The sequence below is a fragment of the Protopterus annectens genome, chromosome 13.part0 (genome assembly GCF_019279795.1).
Source record: "Protopterus annectens isolate FY-2018-M chromosome 13.part0, PAN1.0, whole genome shotgun sequence".
In the NCBI taxonomy this organism is placed as follows: Eukaryota; Metazoa; Chordata; order Ceratodontiformes; family Protopteridae; genus Protopterus; species Protopterus annectens.
Genome location: NC_056747.1, coordinates 716817405 through 716832611, shown reverse-complemented (window position 1 = coordinate 716832611; position 15207 = coordinate 716817405). Strand labels below are relative to the sequence as shown.

Here is a 15207-nt window from a genome sequence, read left to right as displayed (position 1 = left end):
TTGTATTCAAGCTTGTACCCAGGAATGTAATTTTTTGAGAGGGTACCCAGTTGTAATTTTTTTTCGTTTATGGTGTACCCTAGACAAGTTAGAACCCTTTTTTAGAAACGCCAGATGTTTTAGAAGAATAGCCTGGTTTTCTGCCTCAATTAGAAAATCGTCCAGGTATGGATATATTTGAATATTTCTTTGCTTGCACAATGCAATTACTGGAGCCAGGCACTTTGAGAATACCTTGGGCGCAGTAGACAAACCAAAGGGCAGTGCAGAGAACTGATAATGCAAGTAGCCTGCTTTGAAGTATAGGTATCTTCTGCAAGATTCCCTGATTGGGATATGCAGGTAAGCCTCTTTCAAATCTAGAGTTGCCAACCAGACATCCTTGCCTAGCATAGAAAGTAACTGGTGAAGAGTCAGCATCTTGAATTTTGGAATGTTCAGAAAGGTGTTTAGAGTAGACAGGTCCAGAATTGGATGCCATGATTTGTCTTTTCTGGGTACCAGGAAAGGTCTGGAATAGAAACCTTGTCTCTTTTCCTCTTCTGGTACTAGTTGAATAGCCCCCATGGTTGGGAGGGAACGTACTTGGTTCTGAGCCTCTGCCCACTGATTTGAGGGCAGGTCTGGCCACCCGTTTGGAGTTGGCAACATGTGGAAATGAAATCTGTATTCCTGGGACACTATTTAAAACCCATTTGTCCTGGGTTATAAGTTGCCAGTTTTTTGCATGAAGAGCCAGTTTTCCCCCCAAAGGGGTGGCTAAGAGGTAAGTGCTTGGTAATTTTAAAGGAAAGTCATTGAGACTGTTTACCATAAGGTGGAGTCTTGTTATTTCCAGATTTGGAAGAGGAAGCACCCCATTGCTTAGTTCTGAAAGTCCCTTGGGACTGAAACCTGGTGCTTTTGGAATGTCTGGGTTTGGCTCGAGTGGCTCTGGAAGGAGCTGGAAAGGACCAGTTCTTAGTAGGCCAGTGCCTACTAAATCTAGGAGGTTGTACTTGTAAGAAATCTTTCACAGTTTGCACAGATTCAGTTTTATCTTCCATCTTTTTTAGAACTTCTTCAGCCTTACTGCCAAACAGATGGTCCTGCTGCAAAGGAGCATCCAACAGTTTTGCTTTAACATGATCAGGCAGAGATTGCTCCTTAAGCCAAGCATGCCTTCTAAGCACAGACCCAGTAACAGCAGCCCTGCAAGAGGCCTCTAAAGAATCAAAACTACATTGCAAAGTATGTTTTCCAACTTGTTCAGCTGAATGCAATAAATCCTATAAATCTTTATTTTCCACATAGTCAGAAATCAACATCATTTTCTGTTTAAGCAGTCCCATGATATGCTGTTGATATATTAGCATATGGAATTGACAGTTTAAAGCCCTGATTGCCAAGGTTGCAAAAGTATAAACCTTTTTACCCCATCTATCCAGCGCCCTGGAGTCTCTATCAGAAAGGGTAGGATTTTTAGCAGTAGAAGCCTTAATGCCCTTGGGCACCTGAGAAATGGTTTCAGGGTCTGCAACAGGATTTTTGAAAAGGAATTTGTGGGATTCAGGAACCCTGTAGTACCTGTCTGGTTTACTAGGGGCCGGAGGCAAGGAATCAGGGGCCATACTGGATTCCGAAAACACATCAACAATGTCAAGTACAGGAGGTATAGCCAAAGGCCTATGCTGAGGAAGAAGGAAATCCCTAATCTTCTTTTTGGATTCAGAAAAATCCTGACTTTCCCAGTGGAAATGCTTCCTTACGGTATGAAAGGTTTCCCCAAAAAAAAAATCCTCAGGGGGAGAAGCAGAGGGAATGGAATCCTCTGCATCAGAGTCCTCATAAGTAGGTATGGACAAATCCAGGTCATTAGAATAGTTAGAAGAAACAGTCTCCTGTTCAGAAGATTCAAAGTCAAGTTCAGCCCTAGGACGTATTGAAGGGGGGGTTGACTACCCCTGATTAAGTAATTAAATCTTCAGCCATTTTGATCATTTGTTTTTTAGGCACAGGGGCCTGAACATGTGGCCTGGGCGTCGGTTTTTTTAAACATAGAGATTTAGGCCTTAGTATTAAAGGTGAAGTTGATTTAATATGCAAGTCTGTAGGCCTGAATATACCCTCAGAAGCCGGTGCCTGATCTGCGGCTCCTGACCCATCCAAGGTAAAGACATCCAAGGGTTCCATAGCTGAAGCATCTCATGGCATACCGGACTCCAAATGGGTCTCAGTAGAGGCCTGCAAATCAGAAGTAGCATGTATCAGCGGCTGCGAAAGCGCCTCAATGAGTAGCAGCTAACTGGTGACTGGCTTAGGAGAAACGTCGTCGGCAGTTTTGGACCTCAACGGTCTGTCTCTGTCTTTTTCTTTGCGTTTTTTTCGGTATTCCGGTAGTCGGATGGCTAACCGATGTCATTTCTGGAAAATTAAACCGAGAACCGAAATATTTAGAAGCAAAAATGTACAGACGACGGATAGTGCGCTGATTAAATAAAGCACAAAACTGACAGCAAGGTACATCATGGTCAGGGCCTAGGCAAGGAATATAGTACAAATGAAAATCCTTATGAGGTATTTGCTTCCTACAAGTAATACAATTATTAACTTTTACTGACATCGGTAAGGAGCAAGAAAAAGTTTCCCCAACGGGGTACTTCTCTTTTAGTTGAAGACTTCGGTTCTAAAAGTCGAAAAAGAAAATTTCAGGAGGCTGCCAACCGGCACTTGCGAACTGTTTCTGCTTTGGGCACCTCTCGGCATGAAAGACTGATGTAATGGCGTCGGCTGCATGTTTTATACCCCTGACGACCTGACGTCATCAAAGAAGGGACAGCAACCGATGCAGGACCCAAGACTTTGTTAATCAGGCCGACTGAGGGTAACCTGCTAGCAGATTACCCAAATGTAATGACTGCAACAGTGAAACAACAAGAACATCTTACTAACACATGATGCACCAGCGAGGGAAAGAGGAGAGGGAACCTATACTAAACACTACACTGAAAATTTTAGCAAAAAAGTTGCTTAAAAAGTAAAAAACCCACTCTAACGCTGAGCTCAGGATATCACGATGCTTCAACAAGCTGCGGCAAATGAGATCTGGGGGTTGGAAGGTAGTGGAGGTGTATTATGGGCAAGGGCAGGTGCTCGGAGCTGGGAGCAGATGCTAGTGAAACTGCCGGCACAGATCCGATACGTATCCAGTATCCCAAAGGTTGAAGACCAAATGAAGTAAACTACTTCAGATGCTAGCATTATGATCTGCACACTTACTATGGAAACAACTGTTATGGCATATTGGTAGGCTAGAAGGGCATTATTGCCTGGGCCAGAATTATTTGTGTGTGTATGAATTTGCATTATATGTGAATCCTACTGCTTTTTAGCTTCATCCACAACTCCCGAGGTCTTTTAGGAGGAAATTCTTTGCTTGTTTCTCAGGGTAACTACCTGCCACATATATCTGTACATTTAGGTAAGAAGGGGCCTACCCAGTCAAGTAATCAAACATGAATTCGTAATAGTGCCATAAATGAAAGTAAACAAAGAAGCTCTCAAAATATATCACATGGCACATTTTTACTACAATGAATTTTGCAATGAACTGAAAATCTTGCTTTATCACACTTTCTGGCAAATGAAAGCTGTAAATATTTTGTTTGTTAAATAAGAAGGTTGGGAGGGTGGCCTAATGGTTAAGGTGTTTGCCTTACAAACAAAGTGCAGGGTTTGAATCTCACAAGGGATAATTGACTAGGCTTAAAATGGCTCACAAGGGCAGTTAGCTTAGTACTAATCTATGAACCTATGAACCTAAGAAAAGGAATCCACTGTCAACAGAAATAAAGACTGTAGGAATATGACGTTACACATTTTACAGAAAAACTGTAAAGTTCAAAGTTTTACATTTTTTAAATTTTCAGGATTATGACAACTAATAGTTTTCAGCATATAAAAACATCATCGCTTTACCTTTACTCTTTCTTCTGGGCGCTTTACTACTTTATCACTAAGAAATTTAGTTGGTACAAAGCCACTGACACCATTATCCAATCGAGTTTTCACACCTATAGCCTGACCAGGACACGAGCCGCTATCAAAGTGATTCCATACCTGCAAAAGAAGACCAGTACTTGGCTATATTAAGTTTGCAACTTGTCAGAAAAAATTCAAATGGCAGAATGCAAAAGCTTGAAGTTAATACGAAAATTAAATAGGTACATCAGTCTGGTGAAATCTGAGTAAACAAAATAAACACAATCATTACCTTCTCAAAGCTGGTGGTGTTTGTGACAAATATAGTAATGCTGATAATGTAATGTGTGCCTTTCAGAATTCTGAAAACAGTACACTTAAATAAGATGGCTCCTCTGATGAAGCAGAAAGTATGCTGCACACTTCCTGACCTAGCAAACAAAACATAAGCTATTATTTCTCCTTATTTCTGCAAACTATGAACAGACAGGAATGCCTGACAAGTTCATAAACCTGTCAGGACAAATGGAAAAGAAACAGATTTTGACAGCAGTTATGGACAAAATATCCCATCAAAGTGTTCTTATTTTAAGTTGGATGTCTTAATTATCTAACAGCCAATCCTTATTAGTCCGTATAATGATGGCCTTCATACCTCTCAACCTCTTACTGCATGAAATGTGAACAAAGGCCCAAAAATAGGGACAAATTTTAAAAATTTCTGTTATAAACTTAGAAAGGTGCTAGAATAAAATGTGTTGTGTTAATATACATTTTCTGAAAGAAATGAAGTCTGAAACTCAAATGTCTGCTCTTGCTTTGTGACTTCAATCCTCAATGACTTTTACCAGAAAACCACAAATTTTATGAGGAGCAGACCAAAAATATTAATCAAAACTCTGAACATTCTGCAAAAATCGGGACATTTGAGAGATACGATGGCCTTACATGCCTTATGCAGTCATGTAATTACTGATGCTGACCCCTCAATCACTTCAAGAAGGCTGCTCATATTTACTATATTTTTTGTGAACTACTTTCTCATCTCTTACACATGCTTATGTTCTCACATCATTACACCGCTCATTTCTGCACTCCTCGCATTATTTTGATATACTTAAAAGATTCCATTGTGCTCTCTTACCATACCTCCTTCCTGTAAAGTTTTCACTCTTGCTTTACACATTGCTCCCCCAATAAAGACGACGAAAACTTACCCTCCTCCAGAATGGCGCACATCCTTTTTGAAATTACACCAAAGAGGTCTCAAGAACAGTACTCTATAAAAAGGGTCTAGCCATCTGCTGACAAACAATATAAATTAAAAAATAAAACTAAATTAAAAAAATAGGTAAAAGGTAAAAGGACAGCTATCAAACTATCTATACAGAAGGACTTTACAATAAAAGACTGCAATGCAGTTCTGCAGCTCTAATAGGAGAATAACAATAAGGGAAAAGAGGGAGTGTGATAAATCAAAACTTAAAGTTGTGTCAAACTCCGTGGCATACACCGATAAAGCCTACATCACAAATGACCCACAGCTTGAATAGCAGCTAGGGTGCCTACAATAAAGCTGGCAGAGGAGAATGGGAGTCAGCAGTCATCACTAGCTTGCCCATTCTGAAAAGGTGGTAACTGTAGCACTCCACATGGGTGACACCTAGTGGGAGCACTATGTATTTATCCTGTGGAGCTAAAGCCTAATGAGTTTGCACAGTCATATGGAAGTCATATCGCAAACTGTGAAATATTTATCCTGCTGAGGCTTGGTTCCCCTCAGACTGCAACAGCAGCAGAGCTTGGAAAAGCTGATGAAGGGGAGAAGAGTGCTCGGCTGGGAAAACAGTAGGTTTCCCAGGAGAACCTGCAAGCTCTGTCTTGCTCTCTACTATGATTCCCAGGCAAGAACAAATGGAGAATAGGGCTCTTTTCTCTCAGTGATTCCTGGCTCAGAGTACAACAAATGAGTTACCTTGGTGCAAGTACAGGAGACACTGGGTCCAGTTTGGGGGGGGGGGGGCTATAGGAGAGTAAAAAAAAAAAAAAACTCAAAAGAAAGTCGCCATGCATTTCCATTCAAGAAGGTATGTAGTGGCAACCTTGAATCTGCGCAACAGTTCCCAAACATGAAGAAAAAAAAGTCATAACATTTACAAGGAAGCTAACATTCTAATGAGCTAAAAGAGAGAACTGGAGGCAAGGGTTAGCTTTTGGCAACTGAAGCTCTGCATTAACACTAAGACATGTTAACAAGATGTTTCTGTAGTCCAGGGTTTCATACTAAATACAAGGCTATTTGATCAGAGGCCATGCATGCCTTGCCCATAAACACCCTTGGCCTCAACCACCTTCAGGTAGGGCAAGGCCTGTAAATCCAGCTGTGAATTTTTGGGAACCCACTCAATTGTCCAAGCTATGTGTGATGGTGATGGTCAACAGAGAACAATACTGCTTGATATGCAAGGGAAGCCATATTCCAGAGCAGGAGGGCTGCACTGGGTGATGAACCTACCCCACCCTCCCAATTTAGTTTTACTTCTTGATGCGATGTGACATCCCTTTTTCTAATACTGGCTGCATTATCTGTCTTACTGAGCAAAAGGAGATCACCAACAGTAGGATCTCTGACAGTATGATAAGAAAGGCACAAGTCTCCCCTCAAACACCTATATGACATGGAGTACAGGACAGGGATGTCAGCCTCTCCTTTTAGCTAACATTATGGAGGCCAGAGATCTTTTTCATTAAGATCCTCTGAGATTTTTCAAGTTTGATCTTGTCTGGTGAAATGCATGCCAAAGGGGGTATTATATTTTAAAACAGATCTAGCAAGAGCAAAGTACAAAGTGAAAATGGTTTTAGAAGAGGTATCTTTGGTGACTAGTTGTGAAATACAAAAGGATTTTCTAACTACACTTGCTACTGGGCAATCAATGGACAGGAAGCCATCGACCCACGTGCGCCAGTCTCTGATCACAATCTTACAAAAAAAACTGAGCGTTACAGATGCCACATGGTGCAAGAATTTGCTACTTTCCTAAAAAAGAAGTGCTTTTTTTGGCATTTAACTTGCGCTCTTTTTCTGATGCACCAGGAGTTTAATAGTTTTAATACCTTTTTTAGGATACTTGCAATGTTTACTGATTTAACTACCACCAGCATACAATCACTCAATCATCAGTAGCCAAAGGATCCTGGTTGTCAGACAAATAGATGCCAAACAGGAAGGGGCCCCAACACACAGCCTTGGATGACGACACTGGACACCTCTGCCATAACTGAGATGTCACAGACTCTGACGTGCATTTTGTCCTTGAGCAAGTTTGCAATCCATCTTACTGAACAGAGCTCAATACTTAATGCCATTAGCAATTCAATCATGTGATACAGTTTTGAATGCCTTGGCCAGATCCAAGTAGGTACCATGGACCATCTCTCTAATCTATGAAAATCTCAAACAGGCATGATCTGCCATTAACACAACCAAATTTCTGTTGTTCAAGCCTGACTAAATTTTTTATGTTATGATTAATGAGGTGGGTAATGATTCTCTCCATCGCTTTACAGATGAGACTCACAAGGCTGATAGGTTTTTAGTGCCCAGAATCACTGCCACAGTGCATTAGGATTCAGGGACATAATCTGTAACTAGATTTTAGGCCAACTAACTTAGAGAGAGGATCAGGAAGGGATTGCTTGACATCGTTTATCAGACAACCCAGTATACTGTTGTGATCTATGAAAGAGATGTTTTTGGTCTTAGAAAGTGCTTTAATGAGATAATCCTTTAAAATGGTATGTGAGAGGGGGTGATTCAAGGATGTTTGGAGTGGGGATTATAGTTCTAGGGGAGAAGGCTAGGAGCAGACTTGCCTGCAAGTATGTTAGCAATGTCGTCTGAATTGGACTATGTGGCACCATTATAAAGACGTTTAGAAAAGTGATGTGAATTACTATCTAGTTTTCTAATGTAGCTAAAAGAGGGACAGTACAGCTATGTAAGCAAACTTACTGTAACAGCAGACGTCCTGCTTGGGTTATATATCCTGCTTAGGATATGACCGTATGCCAATTTACAAGGCTTCAGGTAGACAGAGTGAAGTTTGGATGCCAAGAGCTTCACAGCTTCCTTGCCTCAAGAAAGAAAGCTATAGCCAAGAAAAGAAAAAGGCTAGGAAAGGAAGATGTCAGAGTAAAACATATGCAAGTACATAAATCCACACCCAAACAATACATAAATTAAAATAAGCAGGATGGAGAAAGGAGATGGTGGCTGCACCAGTGATCTATCAGAACATCTACTGTTATGTTAAGTTTACTAACACAACTGTACTATGTTCAACAGTGGATCACTGTTTGAGCAGCCTAAGCTATTTGGGTAGATTACCATAAGCTTAAGGAACATCTAGAGAGGAAGGAAATAAAGAATCCAGGATCTGCCAGAGAACAGTCCTAGCAAATCTTGTTCTGGACCTGGAAAAGGAATCCAGTTTTTGTAATGCTTTGTAAAAAGTACAGTTTTGTACCTACCATAAATGTAGATGTTCGAGGATTCCCTTGCTGCAGTCCTGACTATTGGGTATAGTCCGCGTCCCAGTCGGCCCGAATACCAGAGTATAAGGCTGACGTCGGTCAAGGCGCCATAGACTGACGCCAGTACGTCAGGGTACTAATGCGCATGACCGACGTCATTTCCTCAGTCTTTTCTTGCCCCAGATGTCAGAAGACCCAAAAAGACAAGTCCCAAAAACAACCTGCACCAATAAACATGTACAATATATACAGTAAAATATATACAAAAATATAAGCATGTAAAGGCACCTACACAACCACCCTGAAACACAGAGGGAAGGAGGGAGGGTAAATTGGACTGCAGCAAGGAATCCTCGAACATCTACATTTATGGTAGGTACAAAACTGTACTATGTTCTTCGTCTTCCCTTGCTGCAGTCCTGACTATTGGGTAGAATCCCAAAGCAGAGGTAAGGGAGGCTGGCAAATTATAAAGTAGCAGGAGCTGACAACATGCCTTGTAAAACAGCTGTGGCAAAACCAGCTCTAGACTTAGAGTATATAGGCAGGTGATAATGCCTAGAGAAAGTATGCACTGAACTCCAAGTAGCTGCTTCCAGAATATCCTTAGTTGCCACCCCCCTAAGAAATGCTGTTGAAGTGGCAGTAGCCCTAGTGGAATGAGGCCTAATCCCAGCTGGAACCTCTTTGCCATGATGGGAATAACAAAATGCAATGCAAAAGCCAATCCACCTAGAAATAGTTTGTTTTGACACAGGTTTGCCCTGTGAACTTAAAGCAAAAGAAACAAGTAACTGCTGAGACTGCCTAAAATCTTTAGTCCTGCTCAAATAATAACGCAATTGCCTGTGTACATCTAAAGTGTGCAAAATCTTTTCCCCTTTATTTTGAGGATCTGCAAAAAAGGTAGGCAAATGAATAGTTTGGTTTAAAGCCACACTAGAAACCACCTTAGGCATAAAGGAAGGATTAGTGCGTAATGATACCCTGTCCTTATGGAAAATCAAAAGGGCTCTACTGCCATAAGGGCCTGCAACTCAGACACCCTTCTTGCAGAAGTAATAGCCAACAGAAAAGCCGTCTTCCATGACAAATATTTCAATTCAGCAGTAGCTGCCGGCTCAAAAGGTTGTAGAGTAAGTTTTTCCAACACAAAATTGAGATCCCAAGCAGGAGTAGGAGCTCTACGTGGGGTCTTATATTCTTTGCCCCTCTAAGAAACTGCTTGAACAAAGGATGCGAAAACAAAGGTGGGTCACAATCATAGTGAGCTGAAATTGCTGCAGCATGAATCTTTATGGAAGAGAAAGACAAACCTTTGTCCAATAACTCAGTAAGATATTGAAGAGCCACACTCAAATTAGGCTCTGAAATCTCCAAATTCTTTGCTGTACACCAAAATAAAAATCTCTTCCATTTTTCTGCGTACACTCTCCTAGTACTAGGCCTTCTAGCTTCCATAATCACATTTAAAACTTGTTGAGGAAGCTGAGACCTTCCATGTTTCAACACAGAATATGCCAAGCTGTGAGATGGAGAGATTGAAGCTTGACATTGAGCAGATGACCGTCCTTCTGAGATAACAGATGAGGAATCAGAGGTAAAGGCCATGGAGGCTTCATTACAAGACTCCTTAGAAGTGGGTACCAGTGTTGCCGAGGCCAATCTGGAGCTATCAAAATCATCCTTGGCCTGTCCTGTCTGACCTTTAGTAATACCTTTGGAAGAAGAGGTAGAGGTGGAAAAGCATAGACATGAAGGTTTTTCCAACTGAAAGACAGAGCATCCACTTTCCAAGCTGTGTGATGAAACCCCTTTGTGCAATACTTTGGCAGCTGGTGGTTTAGTGGAGAAGCGAACAGATCTATGTCTGGAGTTCCCCATGACACTGTCAATTTCTGAAATACATGAAGATCCAGTTTCCACTCGTGGGGATCCATGATTTGTCTGCTTAAAACATCTGCTAGGGAGTTCTGTGCTCCTGGCAGAAACCTTGCCTGAAGAGTCAGTTGCAGGCTTAACGCAGTCTCCCATAAAATCATTGCTTGCCTGCATAGAGGATAAGAATGTGTTCCCCTTGCTTGTTGATGTACCACATGACAGTTGTGTTGTCTGTCAGAATCAACACCTGCCCTGGAAGAAGTAACTCCTTGAACGCCATCAATGCAAACTGGACTGCTAACATCTCCTTCATGTTGATATGTAGATGCTGTAGTCTGGCAGGCCACTTGTCTTGTATCCACTTTCCATTTAGATGAGCTCCCAAGCAGTGTCCGAGGCATCTGTCGTTAAAATCTGACTCGCCTCTGGCCGGGTCACAGAGAGTCCCTTGTTTAGGTGACATTCCTGAGCCCACCACAAGAATTCCTTTTGAAGGCAAGGTATTATTTGAATGACAGTGTCCAAATCTTGGCAGTGCTGTGTCCATACATTTTGAGATACCATTGCAGCTTCCTCATATGCAGTTTGGCATTGGGAAGCACCAGAATACAAGATGCCATGAACCCTAATGCTTGAAGGACTGTCCTTGCAGTCAGCACGGACTGATGAGATAGTTGATGGAAGTAAAGTGACAGACTCTTTTGTTTGTCCGGGGTTAAAAAGGCCATCTGGGCTGCTGTATTCAGTCTCACACCCAGAAAGCACATGTCTTGAGAGGGTACTAGACTGGACTTTATTTCGTTCACAGAATACCCGAGGCATCTTAGCACTGCTATGACATATTCCAGATGCTGTAGAAGGTGTTCTTTTTCTTGAGCCAGAATCAGGCAGTCGTCCAAGTAAGGATAAATTTGAATGCCTTGAAGCCTGAAGTAAGCTATCACTGGAGCCAGAACCTTTGTGAATACTCTGGGCAGTAGATAAGCCAAAGGGCAATGCAGAGAACTGATAATGAAAATCTCCAGTTCGAAACCGCAGATACTTTCTGCAACTTAGCCTTATGGGCACATGAAGGTAAGCTTCCTTGAGATCCAAAGTTACCATCCAGTGATCCTTGCCCAGCAGAGGTAACAGTTGCTGTAACGTCAACATCTTGAACTTGGGAATGTCCAGATAAGTGTTGAGGATAGATAAATCCAAAATTGGTCTCCACGTGTTCCCCTTCTTTGGTACTAGGAACAGGCGAGAATAAAATCGAAGCCCCTTTCTGACACAGGGACTGGCTGAATAGCCCCTATCTGGAGTAACTGAGAAACTTGCTTGAGAGCCTCTTTTCTTTGTGGAGGAGGAACATCTGGCATGCCTTTGAAAGGGGCATTGTGTGGAAATAAAATCTGTACCCGTGATGAATGATATCCAGCACCCATCTGTCTTGAGTGATTAAATCCCAATTTTCTTTGAAAAGAGACAATCTTCCTCCCAAAGGAGCTGCCAGACGAGAGTCCACTGGCAGCTGAAAAGGCAGGTCATTGGGTCTGCTTACGAAAGGACTGACCCCTGCCCTCACCAGAAGTCTGAGCAGGTGAACTGTCTGATCTAGGCCTAAACGAACCTTGAGCCCTGCCCCTACCACGGCTAGATCTACCCCTAGACTGGGAACCATAAGCAGGATATGTCCACCCCTTAGCAGGCCAATTTCTACTAAACTTGGAGGTTGCACCTGCAAAAAATCTTTAACAGTCTGCATAGACTTAGCTTTGTCCTCCATTTTCTTTAAAACTGCTTCCACAGGCGGTCCAAACAACACATCAGACTGTAAAGGAGCATCCAAAATCCTGGTCTTAACATGCTCAGCTAAATTCTGATCCTTCAACCATGCATGCGAAGAACAGAACTAGTAGCAGCCACCCTCGAGGAGGCCTGAACAGCATCAAAACCACACTGCAAAGAATGCTTACCCACTTGTTCAGACACATGAACCAAATCCAGCAATTCTTTACACTCAATACCTTCCGCCAAAGCATCCACCTTAGATTTCAATTGTGAAAGGAGATAAGTCTGATATTTCAGCATATGAAATTGACAATTCAACGCCCTCATGGCTAGAGTGGAAGAAGTATAGACTTTCTTACCCCACCTATCCAAAGCCCTTGCCTCTTTATCAGAGGGTACAGGATTTTTAACAACAGAAGCTTTAACACCTTTAGGCCCCTGAGAAACAGTTTCTGGGTCCGCCCTGGGACTCTTAAACAAATACTTATGAGCTTCGGGCACCCTATAATACCTATCAGGCTTAACAGGAGCAGGAGGCAAGGAATCAGGGTTCAGAGAAGCCTCTGCAAAAACATCCTCCACCACATTCAACACAGGAGGAATAGCTAAGGGCCTATGCTGAGGCAAAAGCTAGAATTCCCTAAGCCTTTTCTGGAGTCAGAGTAATCTTGGCCTTCCCATTTAAAGTGCTCCCTCATGGAGTGAAGAGTCTCTGAAAATGAAAAATCCTCAGGAGGAGAAGCTGAAGGAGTGGAATCATCCACATCAGAATCAGAATAAGCAGGAAACTCTTGCAAGTCTTCCACAGAAGACTCTGAAGCCTGTGAACACTGTTCAAAACTATCAAACTCCTGTTCCACCCTAGGCCTCTTATCAGGTGGGGGCATAGAACCTCTAATCAGAGTAATCAAATCTTCAGCCATTTTAAGCATATGTTTCTTAGGCACAGAGCCCGAAATGCTAGGAGAAGCCCCTACAGAAGCTGAACTTGGCCTTCCTCTAAAAGAAGCTCTGGAAACAGAAGGAGAGGCCCTAACTACCTTGGGAAGAGAGGGAAGAACAGTTACCTGAGAAGCCCCCTCAGCCTGGCCTACTTCCTGAGAGGGCACATCCTGTAACAGTAAAGTATCTGCCTGAGACTCCATAGAGACTCCTGGCAAAACCTCTGGCTCCCCTGAGCCTTCTAAAGGACCGGCGTCCGGGACTGCCGGTTCCTCACCCCTAGACTTCACGGTTTTGTCCTTGAGCTTCTTAGAAGCAGGCCGGAGCATCCGACGGCATAGTATAATTGCAACGCTTCCCAAACACTAACCTAGCACAATCAAGCCTCCTCTTAATAGTGCGCTTATTAAATCTAGCACAAGAGCGGCAACCAACAACGCCGTGCTCAGGCCCTAAACAAGGTATACACAATGTATGATAATCCCTATGCGGTATCTGCTTCCCACAAGAAATACAGTTATTCACTTTTTCTGACATCCGTAATATACTGAGGCAAGAAAAACCAAAATGTTCAACGGGTTACTTAGCCAACTCTGTACTCGGTCTGAAACTCCGGTTTCGGAAAATCTCAGAACGCCAACCTGCACTCGCAAAATTGCTTCTGCATCGGACCATGCGGCAAAAAAGACTGAGGAAATGACGTAGGTCATGCGCATTAGTACCCTGACGGACTGACGCCAGTCTAAGCGCCATGACCGACGCCAGCCTTATACTCTGGTATTCGGGCCGACTGGGACGCGGACTATACCCAATAGTCAGGACTGCAGCAAGGGAAGACGAAGAACATCATGTACAGAGGACCAAGTTGCTGCCTCTGGAATACTTCGACAGTACTCCCCTTTTCAGAAAAGTCACAGAAGAATCCAAAGCCCTGGTAGAGTGGTTTCTGAGCATGCCTGGAAGTGGCTTGTTTTGATGAGAACAGCAAAACGAAATAGCATGACACAACCATCTAGAAATTGTCTACTCTGACAATGGAAGTCTCCTAGGAAGGTAAGAGAAAGGACAAACACGTCAGCAGCTTTCCTGAATGATTTAGTTCTCTCCACGTAATATCGGAGCTGCCTGTGGGTAGTTCAGAGTATGTAGGGTTCTCACTCTCATTTTTATGTTTAGGAAAGAAAATGAGGAACCTGACAGACTAGCTTCTCAAAGAAATATTGTTCTTGGGGAAAATGAGGTGGGGTTGTCTCACCTTCACAGCTTACAACTCAGCACCCTTCTTGCAGAAGTGAGAGCAAAAAGTAACACAGTTTTCCAAGTCCAAAACCTAAAATTAGCCTGATGTTCTAGTTCAAAGGGAAGATTACAAGAAGAAGTCATCAGTTGTCTACATGAATGGATATGCACAACCCGTTCAAAAACTGCTTGACTTGAAGACAAGCAAACAGGAGCTGGGGATCTAAAGGTAGATATTTTTTATCTATTTATTTAACATTTGTTTACCGGAGAAGCCCGACTAGGCAAGTTTGCCCATTTTCAGTGGAGGCCTAGGGAGAAAAGCTCCACATAATAACAACATAACAGTCAGTATTTTTAAACAATAGTAAAACCATCAGAGAAATTATAGTAATAAATCACAAAGTAAAACAGGTTTACTATCAAATAACTGAAAATCAAAAGACTGAATTCCAAAAAGACTGAAAATTCAAAATACTGAATACATTTTAATGCAAGGGGCACGCCCCCATGCTCCAATAATGTGGGGGGGTTCCCCCCCCCGCTAAATATATAAACCTAATCCAAGATCGCACAACAGTGGAGAAGGGGCAAATTCCATCATTCAATATTTTGAAGATTCAGTCTTTTGATTTTCAGTCATTTGATAGTAAACCAGTAACACATTATCACAATTCAAGTAACACATTATCACAATTCAAGTTAGTAATAAAGCTAACAGGATCTCTTAGTAACAAGAAATCATTCAGTGGAGTAGTGTCACAGAGATACAGTAGCTTAATATACAATGGAGTAGTGTTTCAAAGATGCCTGTTTGTTACTGTAAATTGTTATGCTTAATGTTGTTACACTTATGATCACATAGCATAGGATCAG

The 15207-nt window shown here is 42.2% G+C and overlaps 1 protein-coding gene across 1 annotated transcript in view; it reads right to left on the bottom strand.

The window, feature by feature from the left end:
* SUPT6H (SPT6 homolog, histone chaperone and transcription elongation factor) overlaps positions 1 to 15207 on the bottom strand; it is a 2620423-nt gene that overhangs the window by 850363 nt on the left and 1754853 nt on the right. The window contains exon 27 of the mRNA XM_044054882.1: positions 3958 to 4098. Within this exon, the coding sequence (XP_043910817.1) occupies positions 3958 to 4098 (141 nt within the window). The remainder of the gene's footprint in view (positions 1 to 3957; positions 4099 to 15207) is intronic.